This window comes from Mauremys reevesii, linkage group 1 (genome assembly GCF_016161935.1).
Source record: "Mauremys reevesii isolate NIE-2019 linkage group 1, ASM1616193v1, whole genome shotgun sequence".
Taxonomy (NCBI): domain Eukaryota; kingdom Metazoa; phylum Chordata; order Testudines; family Geoemydidae; genus Mauremys; species Mauremys reevesii.
Window position 1 is genome coordinate 42,415,534 of NC_052623.1, and position 15,333 is coordinate 42,430,866.

The window sequence follows — 15,333 nt, forward strand, 5'->3', positions numbered from 1 at the left end:
TCTCCCATCTGGTAAGTATGACCTACACTCATCCCTAGCTGTATGATTTTGAATTTGGCTGTATTAAAACACATGGTGTTCTGATGAGCCTAATTAGGAAGCAACCCAGATAATTTTGAATAACTGGCTTGTCATTGTTTCCCACTCCACCGATTTTTGTCATTTGTAAATGTTACCAGCAATGACTTTATATTTTGTTTCAGATCATTGATAGACACTGAATATGATTAGGTCAAGAACAAGGGATAGTTATCTCCTAACACAGTGAAGACAAAGCCTATGAGATTATCTAAGGGGGAAATATGAGTATTACTGTAAAGTGGCCACTTGTAGACTGATGAGATTTGGAGATTCTGATTGAGGTCTTGTCTATACATACACGTTGCACTGGTTTAAATCACTTTCTAAATTGATTTAGTTAAACAGGTGCAAGGTGTGGGAGCTTGGGGAACCAGGGAAGGATGTATAGTCCTGATTTGAGTATCTGACATGCATATATAGCTGTACGTGTCAAAGGACCATTAACTGCCACCTGGACAACTCCATCAGAAGACTCATTTTTCTTCAATTAGTTTTAACTTTTAAACCAGTAGTCCTGCTACTGCACTGAGATTATTATAGACTTCAGATTTTGCAACAAATTGCAGCAAAGGAAAAGAATTGAAAGTTCTTTTTGTTAATATGGCATTTCTGAGAGAGAATTGTCTGATGTAAAATTTTTATAAAGACAAAAACCATTCTTCAAGTCAGTGCAGGGTATTTTGGAAGGACATGGCCTGTGTGGATATCTGTCGTGTTAATTAATTGGGAAGATTTAGTAATATAAATAATTAAAAGCTGCAGTCACTTGTGTAATCAAGAGTTGGTTAAATAAAATACATGAACAGGAAGTTTACATTTAAAGTTCCAGGACTAACTCTAAAACTTGTGTACTGAATGAATCTAGTGTGAAAGTAAAGGGCTAAATACCTTCTATTTGTTTCACTGATTAAAGGCACCTCCACATAGTTGTGTGGTTATCTCATGTTTTGTTTAGAGATTTGAGTACTGAGATAAGAACTAAGGCCCAGCTTTGCAAATACTAGTTTGAATGGCACTATTCACAGTTAAGCGTTTGTGTAAATGTTTGTACCAAGGCATAAGTAAAAGCCTCCTTTTGGCTAAAAAATAAGCTACTTGTAAATAGTCATTTCAATAATTTTAACTTGTCAAGTTTGTGAAGTTGAGATATAGAGGGGGATAATCTGCAGCTTAGAAGAAAGTCTGAGTGGAGGGGTTTGGTTATTCTAATAATTCAAAAGTCATGTGGATCCAAATAACTAGCATCTAACTTCAGTAGAGTTGTTAAATGCCCTACAAAAAATTACCAGTGCTTGAATTGGCAACCAATTTTATCACTTGAAGGTGACAGTGACACTAGGTCCTGGCCCCAGATCAGAAACCACGTACATAATATTTCTTGTTGAATTACAAAAATGGTATTGTCAACCTCAAAAATCATGACACAGCCCCAAAATATTGAGATTAAAAAAAATAGTTCTACTTTCTGAGCAGGATGCACTCCTCATTTTCAATCTTTTCTCTATAGCTGTGAGGGTTGGAAACTTCATTTTTTTTAAATGAAAGTTTAGATTTTTCAATCCTGGATTCCAGCATCTTGGGGCCTTAAAAAAAAAACAAAACACCAGATACATCTCTACCTCGATATAACTCTGTCCTCGGGAGCCAAAAAATCTTACCGCGTTATAGGTGAAACCGCGTTATATTGTACTTACATTGATCCACCGGAGTGCGCAGCCACGCTCCCCTGGAGCACTGCTTTACTGCGTTATATCCAAATTCATGTTATATCGGGTTGCGTTATATCGAGGAAGAGGTGTATAATGAGACTCGTGATGAAATCATGATATTTGGCAAAACTGCAAACATGTAAATTGATTATTTATATGGTACAATATATAGCAGTAGAGCAAGTTAGCACTCTCAGGACTTTACCTAAAGTTGAAATCACACTTGTGTGGCAAAGATGTTGTTAGGAAAATGGGAAAAGTACTCTGCAAAATTAGCATTTGTTTAGCATTTGCAACTGATTGGCTGACTTTTATTCACTCAGAAGTTTGTAAGCTCTTTGAGGCAGGAATCAGGTCTTCATTTATGTTGTATAGTGCCTATTATAATGGGGCCCTAATCCTGATTTAGGCCACTAGGGACTACTGCCGTTGTGTTAAATCTGCTTCATTTCACCATTTCTGTTCCACTTAGCCAATAAACTAATTTGTAGAGTTCACTTTTGTTTGCAAGTCAATTAATAGTCAAATGCTAAAATTATTTTAAGATAGACAATTGTTTCCTTTAATATCGGAAGTATGTTGCATATAAATCCTTTTACTAATGGGTCTTTGGTGAATGTGCACAAGGTACTAAATGGAAACTTCCCTCAAATTATCATTCTTTCCCTTTTTCTTTGAAATGTCCCGCTCAAACCCCATTGCTGCTGATTGCTCCTGGAAGAATGTTTGTATATATGTAATATAGAATCTTGAATGTACTGAGCTTGAGAATACAGAAGATCAGGCAGTATAAAATATTTAATGGTCCTACAAACTGGCAGGCATTTTCAGAGTTTGTGGGGAAGTTCAGGTGTTGTTAATGACCCACAAAGGAAAAAAAATGCTAAATGTATTTACTTCGCCAATAGGCACTGAATGGCCTATAAACTAGTAAAAGTGTGGCATTCAATGTCAATGTCAGACAGAAGAAGTTTTAGAAGTTTTGTATTTTGTTTTTTTTTGGAAAGAAAAGGACTTTTAGTACATACTGTATATACACTTGGAAAATTAAACTCTCACTTCTGAACACTTTTGTAATTGTGTTTTTTGGCTGGTTTGTCCTCTGTGTGCGCTACGGGCATGAATGTGCATGTTGATTGGTTGGGTTCCTGAGCCCCAAAGCTAGGGAATACTGTTGTGAAGGGTTTATGATGGTGACCCATCATAGCATACTTTATATACAGAAGTGTCTTAAATGATAAAACTCTTTTTCTTGTGGTTCTATATTGGTAAGGTGCTCAGGAAAGCTTTAAGGAGAAATTTAAAATGATTCAAACGGAAAAGTGGAGAGAGTTTGATGGATGATGCAAGACATTGAAACAGCAATTTTTCTTCTAGTGCTTGTCTGTATATGTATTCCACTATGGGTGCATATGTGCTTCATGCATCTTAGACCAGAGAATTTTTGCAGGCAGTGTCTGTAGGTCCATGCCTGGGCCTATGCCAAACACTGAAGGTATAAGGGGCAGGGCTGACCAACAGCCTCCCCAGTTCTTTCTTACCACCTCCTGGCCTCAGTTGTAACCTTTTCTCTTCGGCCTGATTCTTGTCTCCAAACCAGTAGATATGTCAAAATTTAATGACCATGTTCTACAAAATCTGTGTATAGAAGCTGTCACTTTATGGTACTGGTGTATCAAGAACCACACCACCCTATTGACAGTGTACCCTCCAGGAACCCAAAATTTATTGGCAGACAGTCGGAGCAGACATTTTGCCATCTGTCAGGAGTGGGAGTGGCATGATTCATGGTGCACAGCATTTTAACTCAGTGGGGAACCCCCGATTGGAACCTGTTTGCCTCTCAGGCAAAGAGGAAATGTAAAATATACTACTCCAGGGTAGCTCAAAGGAAGCATTCCAGAGGCAATACTTTCTTACTGCCTTGAGCTGTGCCTCCCCTCCCATCCTGCTACTACCTTGGTTTCTACTGAGGATTCGACAGGACACGGAACAAGTCATCTTCATCACTCCCAAATGGCCCAGACTGTCTGGTTTCCAAGCCTCCTATAAATGTCATCCCATCCATCTGTCAGCATTTGGCCATTACTGCACCTGTTGATCCAGGAATATGGCACACTCAGGCATCCTAACCTGGAGGTGCTTCATCTCACTGCTTGGTATTTGGATGGGCATCAAGTCTAGAACCTTCATGCTCTGAAGGTGTGCAAACCATTCTTAATAATAGAAAGGGGGGAGGGATAGCTCAGTGGTTTGAGCATTGGCCTGCTAAACCCAGGGTTGTTTGTTCAGTCCTTGAGGGGGCCACTTAGGGATCTGTGGCAAAATCAGTGCTTGGTCCTGCTAGTGAAGGCAGGGGGCTGGACTTGATGACCTTTCAAGGTCTCTTCCAGTTCTATGAGATAGGTATATCTCCATATATTTATTTATATTTAAAAAGACTTCTGGAAAATGTTACCTAGCCATGTGGAAACAGTTCTCTCTCTGGGCCCAACAAAATAATATATCTCCAGAGACAGCAGATAGTCTAAAATAATGGGAATATCTTCATAGGCTATATCTACCTACTGTGGTAAGTCAACTTAAGTTACGCAACGCCAACTACGTGAATAATGTAGTTGGAGTCAACATAGCTTAGGCTGATTTACTGTGGTGTCTACACTGAGCTCGGGAGACGCTCTCCTGTTGACTTAGCTTACTCCTCTCATTCCCAGGTCTTCACTAGACCCGCTAAATTGACCTGTGGTATATTGATCGCCGTAGCGTCGATCCTGCAGTAGTGTAGATGTAACCTTAGTCTCAAGGTCGGTCTTTCCCTTAGTTCAATATGGGTTTACCTGGTGGCAATCAGTGCATGTCACCCACCCTTGGACTCAGGTGTGGACCAACTGCTTGCAAAAATTCTCTGGTCTCAGGCATGTGGAGCACTTACATACCTGCAATGGCATACAGATAGGGACCCCACATCTCTAAGAATTCCAGTTCTTCTTCGAGTGCTTGCTCATATCAATTCCAATTAGGTGTGCGTGCACCACATGCACGATGGTCGGAGTATTTTTACCCTAGCAACACTTGGTGGGTTGGCTGAGGCGTCCCCTGGAGTGGCGCCCTTATGGCGCCAGATATATGCCCCTGCCGACCCAGCGCCCCCTCAGTTCCTTCTTACCGCCCGTGACGGTCGTTGGAACTGTGGAGCGTGGCATAGCTGATCTCCACTTCCCTAGCTCTTTACTCGTTTTTCTCTAGTTCGTTTTGTAGTATAGTTGTTAGTAGTTTCTGGTTGTAGTTAATAGTAAATTGTGTAGATAGTGTATATAGTTGTTGGAGGAAAGGGGGTTTCTCCCCTCCCTCCTTCCCGGTACCCGGGCTCATGCCTGGGTCTCCGGGTTTCAAGCCTTACTCGGCCTGTCTTAAGCCGATGCCTACGGGAGACTTCCACGTCTCCTGCCTGAAGTGCCTGGGGGAATCCCATCAAACAGATAAGTGCCACATCTGTAAGGCATTCAAGCCGCGGACGAAAAGGGAGCAGGGCTTTTGTTTGAGGCAGATCCTCATGGAAGCGGCACTCAGCCCGGTGCCTCGAAGTGCATCTCCGGCACCAGAAAGATCTGGCACTGGCAAAGACTCCCGGCACTGGATGTCTCCGGCACCGCGACTGGCCTGGTGCCACTCGCTATCTCCGTGGTCTAAGAAGCAGCACAAGCAACCTGCTGCTTTTGTCCAGTCACAGGCACCGCTGGTGTCCCTCTTGGAGCAACGTCCTGTACTGGACAGCCCTGCAAAGGCTCCAACTCTGGCACCGTTGATTCTGGTGCCGCAAGCGCCGTTGAGTCTGGTGCATATGAGCTCCCCGGTGCGCACCACGGTCGAGTTCAGTCTTCCATCTACCCCGGAGACCTTCTCTACGGCCTGCGACTTAATCGCCCTCACTGAGTCAGGACCGTTACAGCTTCCGGCACCACCGGTGCGGTCTGTCCCATTGATGGGGAATCCCGCTATCATGAGTCCTCCGTCGCAGACTGGGATGTCTCGGCACCACTCCAGATCGCGGTCCTGCTCTAGATGTTGGTCCCGTGCATGGCACCGCTCGCAATCCTGGCACAGATCATCATCTCGGCACCGGTCGTACTCATGGCACCGTTCCACGTTGAGAAGATCTCCTTCCCGGTACGGGTCAAGCTCCCGGGACCAATCGCAACACCGATCTCTGCGGAGTAGGTCCCGGTGCCGTTCTGCCTGGAGATCTTCATCGGTGTCCAGATCTCCCTCCCGGTACTGCTATGATCGTCGGTCCAGGTCAGGTCGCGGTACCGATCCAGGTCTCGGTGCCGATCTCCGTCCTTACGATGCGGTCCATCGATGCGGGATAGTGCAACACAGCATAACCGGTCGGCCCCACCTTGGCCTTCCTACCCTGACTCGAGGTCATCCCAGGCGGAGAGTGGCTACCCTGCCCATGACCAGGATGTGGACGGAGACGGTCAATGGCAGGATGAGGGACAGAATTCTGCTCAGGGACCACTGCAATGGTCCTTCTGGACCCTTTGGGCATACCATCAGGCCCAAGGCGCCCCCTCCAGGGCTTCTTGTTCTGCTCATTCTGAACCCCGAGTCCCAGAGGCCACGGGTAGCCACCCCCCCTCCCCCAGGGGACATGGAGTCTGCTGCCCTGCAACTATCTCAGGCACATGCTCCTAATATGGAGAACCTGGGACAGCCAGACCTGCCCCAGCAAGACTTACCCCAGGAACCATTAGTCCCAAGGCTGTCGTCCTCTTCGTCACCTGATGAGGCAGTTGCAGGCACAGCCTCCTCTGGACCACCACCTATAGACCTCTGTGCACACCAAGACTTGCTGCATAGGGTGGCACAAAACATGAACCTCCAGGTGGAGGAGGTGGTGGAGCTAGAGGATCCGGTGGTGGACATCGTGTCTGCTGATGCCTCCACGCGCATAGCCTTGCTGTTCATCCGGACCATCCAGGCTAATGCTAATATTATCTGGAAGTCGCTGGCGTCTTTCCCTCCCACTGCGAAGGGGGTTGAGAGGAAATACTCCGCCCCTAAATCCAAGGATGCTAGGCACCTGGTGTCACGTTATTGATTCGAACTGGGACCATATAGAACATGGTGGCAACCAAAGTCCTGTAGTGGCACCAAGTCTTGTATAAAAGGGGTCAAATGAGGTGTCTAAGACCAGGTTATAGGTTGCCGGTTATGATTATGCTGTCTGTATGCATGTGTCATTTTTGTAGTTGAAGTTATGAATATTGGCTATATACTGTCTGTATTTCAAACTTATGCTATGCTTCTGGGTAACATCCCAGACAAGTTGGTGTTAGCTCTGCCTAGCCTGCTTGATGGCCCATTAAGGATCATCAGCTATACAATTGACCCATTGAGAGAAGGCAGATACGCCTTGTAACTCAGCAAAGTATGCAGGAACTTGCCCATGTGACTTCAGACTCCATTTTGCTGTAATTTTCCACAGTAAGAACAAAGAGGTGTTCTTACACTTGGAAAAGACTAAAAAAAGGCTGATGCCTCATCTCCATCTTGTCTTCAATCCTGCTTTTTACCTCTGGAGGGACTTTGCTACAAGGAAGCTCTACACAAAGGACTGAATGACCCATCCCAGCTGTGGATGTACTGTACTCCAGAGACTGGATTTGAACCTGCAGTTTATTCTATCACCGCTAAAAGCCTGAACCAAGAACTTTGCCATTACTGTATGTAATTGTTTCCATTTAACCAATTCTAGCTCCCATCTATATCTTTTTCCTTTTATGAATAAACCTTTAGATTTTAGATTCTAAAGGCTTGTCAGCAGTGTGATTTGTGGGTAAGATCTGATTTGTATATTGACCTGGGTCTGGGGCTTGGTTCTTTGGAATTGAGAGAACCTTTTTTCTTTTACTGGGGTGTTGGTTTTCATGACCGTTCATCCCCATGACAAATGGCACTGGTGGTGATACTGGGAAACTGGAGTGTCTAAGGGAATTGCTTGTGTGACTTGTGGCTAGCCAGTGGGGTGAAACCAAAGTCCTCTTGGTCTGGCTGGTTTGGTTTGCCTTAGAGGTGAAAAAACCCCAGCCTTGGGCTGTAACTGCCCTGTTTTAAGCAATTTGTCCTGAATTGGCACACTCAGTTGGGTCCCGCCAGAACCAGCATCGTTGCACCTGGATTTATTCGGCCGCAAAGTATACTCCACTGGCATTCTACAACTTTGGGTGGCTAACCAACAGGCTCTCCTGAGCCGTTATAACTACAACGCCTGGAACTCCATGGGGTAATTCAAGGAACTGGTTCCTCAGGAGTGCAGGGAGGAGTTTGGGACCTTGCTAGAGGAGGGCAAGAAAGTAGCCAGGACCTCCTTGCAGGCTTCGATAGATGCGGCAGACTCAGCGGCAAAGAATGTAGCTTCAGGCGTAGCTATGCGCTGCATCTCGTGGCTGCAGGTGTCCGGTCTTCCGCCGGAGCTGCAGCAAACGATTCAGGACCTGCCCTTCGATGGCCAGGGGTTATTCTCAGACAAGACTGACTCTAGGCTTCAGAGTCTAAAGGATAACAGGGCCATCATGCGCTCAATGGACATGCATACCCCAATGACACAGGGGAGGCCCTTCCGGCCCCAACTGCAACGCACCTACCCTAACCCTCGGCCCAGACAGGACTTCTCCAGAAGACGTGGCTGGGGTGGTAGGAGGAGGTCTTACCCTCAGATGGGCCAGAATCAGCCCCCCCCCCCAACCGTTGGCGGGACCCAAGCAAAACTTTTGAAGGTGCGCCCGAGGGCGGAACACCAGTCTCCTCACAGGATCCTTTCCCACCTTTCTCCAACCGCCTCTCCTATTTCCTCCCTGCGTGGTCCCACATAACAACAGACCGCTGGGTCCTACGCACGGTGGAAAGTGGATACCATCTGCAATTTGTTTCGTTCCCCCCTTCCCACCCTCCCTCCCCGTCCTTCTTTAGGGACCTTTCTCATGAGCAACTCCTTCTGCAGGAGGTCCAGTCACTCCTGGCTCTTGGAGTGATAGAAGAGGTTCCAAGAGAACTAAGGGGCAGGGGGTTTTACTCCCGTTACTTCCTAATCCCCAAGGCCAAGGGGGGGCTACGGCCCATTCTGGACCTGCGTGGACTCAACAAATTCATGGTAAAGTTGAAGTTCCGTATGGTTTCCCTGGGAACCATTATTCCTTCCTTGGATCCTGGAGACTGGTACGCCGCCCTCGACATGAAGGATGCGTACTTCCACATAGCAATTTACCGGCCACCCAGGTGTTTCCTCTGCTTTGTGGTCAACCAACAGCACTTCCAATTTACTGTACTTCCCTTCGGCCTGTCCACAGCACAAAGGATCTTTACGAATTGCATAGCCGTTGTAGCTGCCTCCCTCTGTTGACATTGGATACAAGTGTTTCCGTACCTCGACGACTGGCTCATTCGGGGTTGTTCTGAGCTCCAGGTACAATCTCATGTTTGGTTCACCATGAGCCTGTTCAGACAGCTGGGCCTGCTGCTCAATGCCAAAAAGTCCACTTTGCAGCTGACCCAAAGAATAGATTTCATCGGAGCAGTCCTGGATTCAAATCTTGCCCGTGCGTGCCTTCCACAAGCCCACTTCCAGGCCATGGTGGCCATTATCCTCAGGCTCCAGAACTTCCCGACTTCGCACGTGTCTCGGTCTTCTGGGCCACATGGCGTCACGCACCTTCATGACCAAACATGCCTGACTATGCCTCTGTCCACTCCAGGCCTTGCTTGCATCAGTCTACCATCCAGGCCGGCACGATTTGGACACAGGGCTCACCGGAGGTCTTCTCCTCCCTGGCTTGGTGGCTGAACCCCGGCTTAGTATGCAGGGGAGTGCCATTCCATGCACCACAGCCTCCCTGGTCCTGACCATGGATGTGTCATCTCTGGGCTGTGGCGCTCACCTCAAGAACCTTCGTACACAAGGCCTTTGGTCCTCTTGAGAGATAACCCTACACATCAACGTATGGGAACTGAGAGCAGTTTGTCTGGCGTGTCAGGTTTTCCACGAGCACCTTCGGGGCCGTTGTGTCGCAGTCCTCACGGACAACACAATGGCCATGTTTTACATCAACAAGCAAGGGGGAGTGCGATCGTCCCCCCTCTATCGGGAGGCCATCAAATTGTGGGAATTCTTCCTAGCAAACTCGATCCCCACCTGGTGGTGGTGTTTCTCCCAGGAGTCCAGAACACCTTGGCAGAACACCTCAGCAGATCCTTTCTGGTTCACGAGTGGTCGATTCGTCCAGACGTTATCCGTTCTGTTTTGTGGAAGTGGGGATTTTCCCACGTTGACCTCTTCACCTCACGCAAGAATCGGAAGTGCCAGGTGTTCTGCTCTCTCCAGGGGCGCTCACTCTAGGAGATCTGTAGGGCAGCAACTTGGTCATCAGTACATACCTTCGCCTCCCACTATGCGATAGTGCAGCAGTCCAGGGGTGATGCTGCATTTGGTTCAGTGGTCCTTCACTCCGTGACATTTCTCTCCGACCGTACCGCCTAAGTAAGGCTTGGGAGTCACCTAATTGGAATCGATATGAGCAAGCACTCGAAGAAAAGACAGTTACTCACCTTTGTTCTTCGAGATGTGTTGCTCATATCCATTCCAAACCCGCCCTCCTTCCCCTCTGTCGGAGTAGCCGGCAAGAAAGAACTGAGGGGGCGCTGGGTTGGCAGGGGCATATATCCAGCGACATAAGGGCGCCACTCCAGGGGGCACCTCAGCTGACCCACCGAGTGTTGCTAGGGTAAAAATCTTCCGACGATCATGCATGCGGCGCGCGCACACCTAATTGGAATGTTTATGAACAACACATCTCGAAGAACAACAGTTACAAAGTTGAGTAACCATCTTTTACAGTGAGGTAAGTAACTTCTCTTTCTCTGCATTCTACTCCAGATTGTGTACGGAAGGGTCAGAATTGTCCTAGGTTGTAAGAGTAGAACAGATAAGTGCGGGTGCTGGTGGATAGAAGATCAGAGGAACCATGTCCAGGTTGAGTTTAAAAAAATATGGGGCAACTTAAAGTTAGAGATGCTTCATTAGCCATGTAGAATGGGGCCTTCTTGGGGGAATGGAAACTTGGTTTTACTTTAAAAAGCAGAAATAACTAGTAAAACTACTGACTTGGTTAATTCAGCTCCTGAGAATCTTGCATTTGGCAAGTTCTGCTCTCACCACGAGAAAGATGTTACTAGAAATGATTATAAAGAAATTAAAATCTGCATAAAAATTCTTTATTCGTTTTAAATTTGGCCATGGGCCTTAGAATACTCTATTTCTGTTGTTAACCTTTTCCATTTCCTTTACGGGTTTTAACCTGTTTCTGGTAATAGGCTCTGATTATTTAACCAGAAATCTTCCAAGTTACAGTTAGTGATCAAATAATTTCCTTGTGGCAACTATAGGCATTTTTCTCATAGAAAAGTTTAATATTGTGTAAGTAAGTGTCAGGCAGGAAAGGCTTCACTGTATTGTGGGAATGGGGATGGCGTGGACTCTTAAAACTCAGGTTGGTACGCCTTTTCCCACTACACACTGGCACATATTGTACCATAGCCTAAAGCGCGTATTTCCCTACACCCCTTTGACATGCTAGGTTACTCGTCCTCTACTTGCCTTTGGATACGTGCTTCTGGGGTTTAGATGCACACAATAGGTGGATTAAGGCACAACCACATGTATGGACGTGTGTAAAGTCTCTAGTGTAGTTTTAGCCTTAATAATTTTTGTTACTCTTCTCTGAATTTCTTCCATGTCTTTTTGTACCAAGATACATAGAACTGTGCACAGTATTTTAGGTAGAGCCTCAACAATGATGAATACCATTGTATCCTTGGTGTGTGAAATGAATCTTTTCCCTCTGCAGTACTAAATTACATTGTCATTTATGCCATCATATTATATTGTAAATGTAATTTAATTTGCCATTTGCTCTCTCTCTGGGTTTCTTTTGGGAGTACTGTTTTCTCAGCACTGCCCTTCTAAAGAGCTCCTTAGGTTTCCAGTTGTTTTCCCCTGTATTTGTTGGCTTGCATTTTTCCAACAGTTTGACTCTCCATTGCTCTGTGTGTGTGTGTGTGTGTGTGTGTGTGTGTGTAAATTAAAAACAAACAAACAAGAGATTCTAGTTTGTACTCCAGTCAAAATACATTAAACAAAAAACATCAAAATTAAATGCAGACCCCTGCTGATAATTTCTAACTTAGTAGAATGGTTTTCAGTTTCAGATTAATTTTTTATTATTTTTAATCCCATGCTTTAGCTCCCTTGGCCTTGCAGTGGTACCTCGGGTTAGATTTCTTCAGAAAGCCCAGAAACAATTGTCTGTGAATGAGTCATTGGAAGGAAAAAGCCACCCAGAAGGGACAGGGAAGTGTGAAGATGCATGCTCCTTAGTAAGCAATGAAGAGGTGGAGGAAAGAGGAACTAATTTTAAAGAAAAGATATCTACTGTTCAAAGAATGAAAGGAGAGGGGAGAAAAGAAGAACCAGAGGAAAAAGAACTCCCCAGCAAAGTCATTGACAAAGTGGGCGATGAGTCAGAGGAATTATCTGAAGAGGAAGAAGTTCCTTCAATAAACAAGGTTCCAAAAGCAGAATCCATTAATTTCCTTGAGGATGACGATGACGACTTTAGAGATCTTGATTTGCTGACAGTGAAACGGCAGAACGTTTTTGGCTTGGAAGCTAAAGATCTTGCAGTATTGGTAAGTGCATTTTGGGGTGAATCTCATGAATTTCATTTTAAGTTAATGCATCCTACGTAAGAGAATAGAGTAAGAACAAAGTTCTGCCCCTACACAATTCTCATTTGATATCAAATGAGTTGCCCACCTGTATCAGAGGACGGAATTAGCCTTAATTGAAATTACATGATTTTTATTACTGTTCATATATAAAATGAACAGTATCCCGCCTCATTGATGGCCTATGTTATATTATTCATAACTTAGATATCTGAGAAATTTAACAGTTTTAAGTCTTTACGCTTACCAATTTTCTTGTACTTTCCTAAAAGTAGCAGCAGACACAGTCATAACTTTAACTAAATTGATGAGGTTTTAAAGTTTATGGAGCTGGAAACCTCATTGTAATTCATTATGCACCACTTCATAATACAGATCATTACAAATGTTCTTCACAATAATGTATCCTTCACACCATGAATTTTACTTTTAATGAGACCTTTGCTATTGGGAGTTAATCCAATAACAAAGAGAACACTTCTTGTAAAACACTTATAAAGGTTTATTAAAAGTGTTCATCTAGATCTTTCATTTCTGTGGCAAGTGTATATGGCTTGACACCTCAGTGTCCCCCTTTCTTGATATTCTGACACATCTAGCATTTTTCAGGTATGGTGTTCTATTAAGTATAGTCAAGATATTTATGAAAAATGCTTGTGTAGAAAAAGTTACACTTGATAATGTATCTTTTCACCTAGTGATCCATTCGTTTCTTTACTACAAAAAGCTAAATTTAAATGACAGTACATTTCACGGCGACTTGGTGGGGTAGTGTTTTTTACTTAGATATATTTATAAAGAGATTCTTCTATTAAGCAAAATTAGTTATTTTTAAGTGTCTGTCTTTCATTGAATCGTTATCTTCACGTACCGTGGAAAGCATTTGTTTTAAATTTATACTGTCCAGTCAGCCTGTGAATTACATTTTTTGAAAAAAAGATACTGAAAATTGTTGCACATTTTTTTGTGAGAATATTACTTGGAAAACAGGCTATTTAAGAAGTGACAGGTCACATTGCTTTGAAATCCTGGGCAGTTGTACAGTACCAGGTTTGTACTCCGGCATCTAACTTTTATGGGTATCTTTTCTCTGCCCGGGGCTGGCGTTGCTGCAGCCATGCCTCCTGGAGCTTCAGGGCTGAGGTTTGGGATCTGGGATCTGTCCAGAGATCTGGAGCTGGGATTGGGGACATGCCCAGAGCTCTGGGGCACTCAGGTGGCCCAGGACTAAGGTTGTGGGGGAGGAGTGCTCTGGGCTCCTGCGGGAGAGGGGACTAAAGGGAGGCGAGAGATGGGGCCTCGGGGAGAAGGGGAGGGACCGGCTGCCAGCCATCCCCAACAGCCGGTTCACCGGCTGCCCATGGCTTGGATATCTGTGTATCGGACAGAGTAGTGTACTCCTATGACCAGCTTTGTTTCCCCACTAAAAGGCTCAGGCAGAGTGGAGACTGGAGTTACTCAGCTTGTAGGCTTGAGTGTAATGTTCCCTTCCCAGCCCCACCTCCTTCAGGGTTGTTAGGAAAAAGGAGTTGGAGATATTTATATACCTGGGAGATGTTAATGGGGAATAATGAAATGAGGTTGGGGGAAGACTATACTATTCAGCTTCTTGTCAGTGTGCTGCTCCCAGGCCCCACTGCCTGTCTCTGGGCAATCCCCTCCATCAGTAGGATTTTCCTGCCTACTTTATTTAGTTTTCTGCTTATTTGGTATCTACCAAAATGTTTAGAATTCTGGTGTAAATGCAATGTGAGGAGAGAGCATATTGACATGTAAAAAACCAGAAACAATTAAAATTTCAGCTTCAGGCAGAAAGGAACGTAGATGCTGGAACTAGGGGTGTTGGGAGTGCTGCCGGTGCTGCTGCACTCCCTGGCTTGAAGTGGTTTCCATTATATACAGGGTTTACAGCTTGATTCAGTGGCTCTCAGCACCCCAAGTATAGAAAATTATTCCAGTACCCCTGGAAAGGAATTGCCGTTTAAAAAACCCAAAGATTTATCTGTAGTTGGTGTGAGAGCTCTGCTTATATTAACCAGTTTTCCAAATTGTTTCCAGCATAATTTTTCAGGCTTAAACAGAAGACTATATAAATATTAGTATTTTAGTAGGAGGTGGTTTTGGATGTTATATTTGACAAATGACAAAAAGAGGTGCTTCCATTTTTAAGAATGGAATCTCCGCAAATAACCTTTTGATACTGTCCTGTTTTAAAGATTCATAAGTCAGTTTATGTAAGCTCAAGCAAGGCAGAGGTTATTTTCTTTCCAGCACAGCTGATATCTTGGTTTTATCTACTTGCAAAAAATTAATGTTTAAATCTTTCACATTAGTGTCCAAAAGACCCACACCAGTTATAGGCACTCATACATGAAACCTGGGAATATGCCTTATGGCTTGCTCCTCAAACATTTGTTATCAAATTCTGAGTTTTGTATTTGCTAAACAGCTGTTTTAGCACATTTAGTCTGAAGTTTATAGTTTAAAATGTTGCCTTCTGTGATGAGAACTTATAAAATTTTATGTTCATTGTCCTGTGAGTATTGCATATGGGTAACATAAATAACTAGAAGGTGAGATGGGGGGAAAAATTGGCAGAAAATGCCTCTTAAAGAGTGATTGTAGGATCCTAAGAGGTTAAAGCAATTCCTTCATAACATATCCTCTCTCGGGTGATTCAGATTTTACACTTTTGTGAAGGGAGTGCTACTTGGTTGTTGGTTGAAAGATAATGTCTTGATGTAGCGCTTCAAGCATG

The 15,333-nt window shown here is 44.6% G+C and overlaps 1 protein-coding gene across 2 annotated transcripts in view; it reads left to right on the forward strand.

The window, feature by feature from the left end:
• DDX10 (DEAD-box helicase 10) overlaps positions 1-15,333 on the forward strand; it is a 332,788-nt gene that overhangs the window by 73,802 nt on the left and 243,653 nt on the right. For both annotated transcript variants that reach the window (XM_039520517.1, XM_039520516.1), the window contains exon 13: positions 12,092-12,536. In XM_039520517.1, coding sequence (XP_039376451.1) covers positions 12,092-12,536 — 445 coding nt within the window. The remainder of the gene's footprint in view (positions 1-12,091; positions 12,537-15,333) is intronic.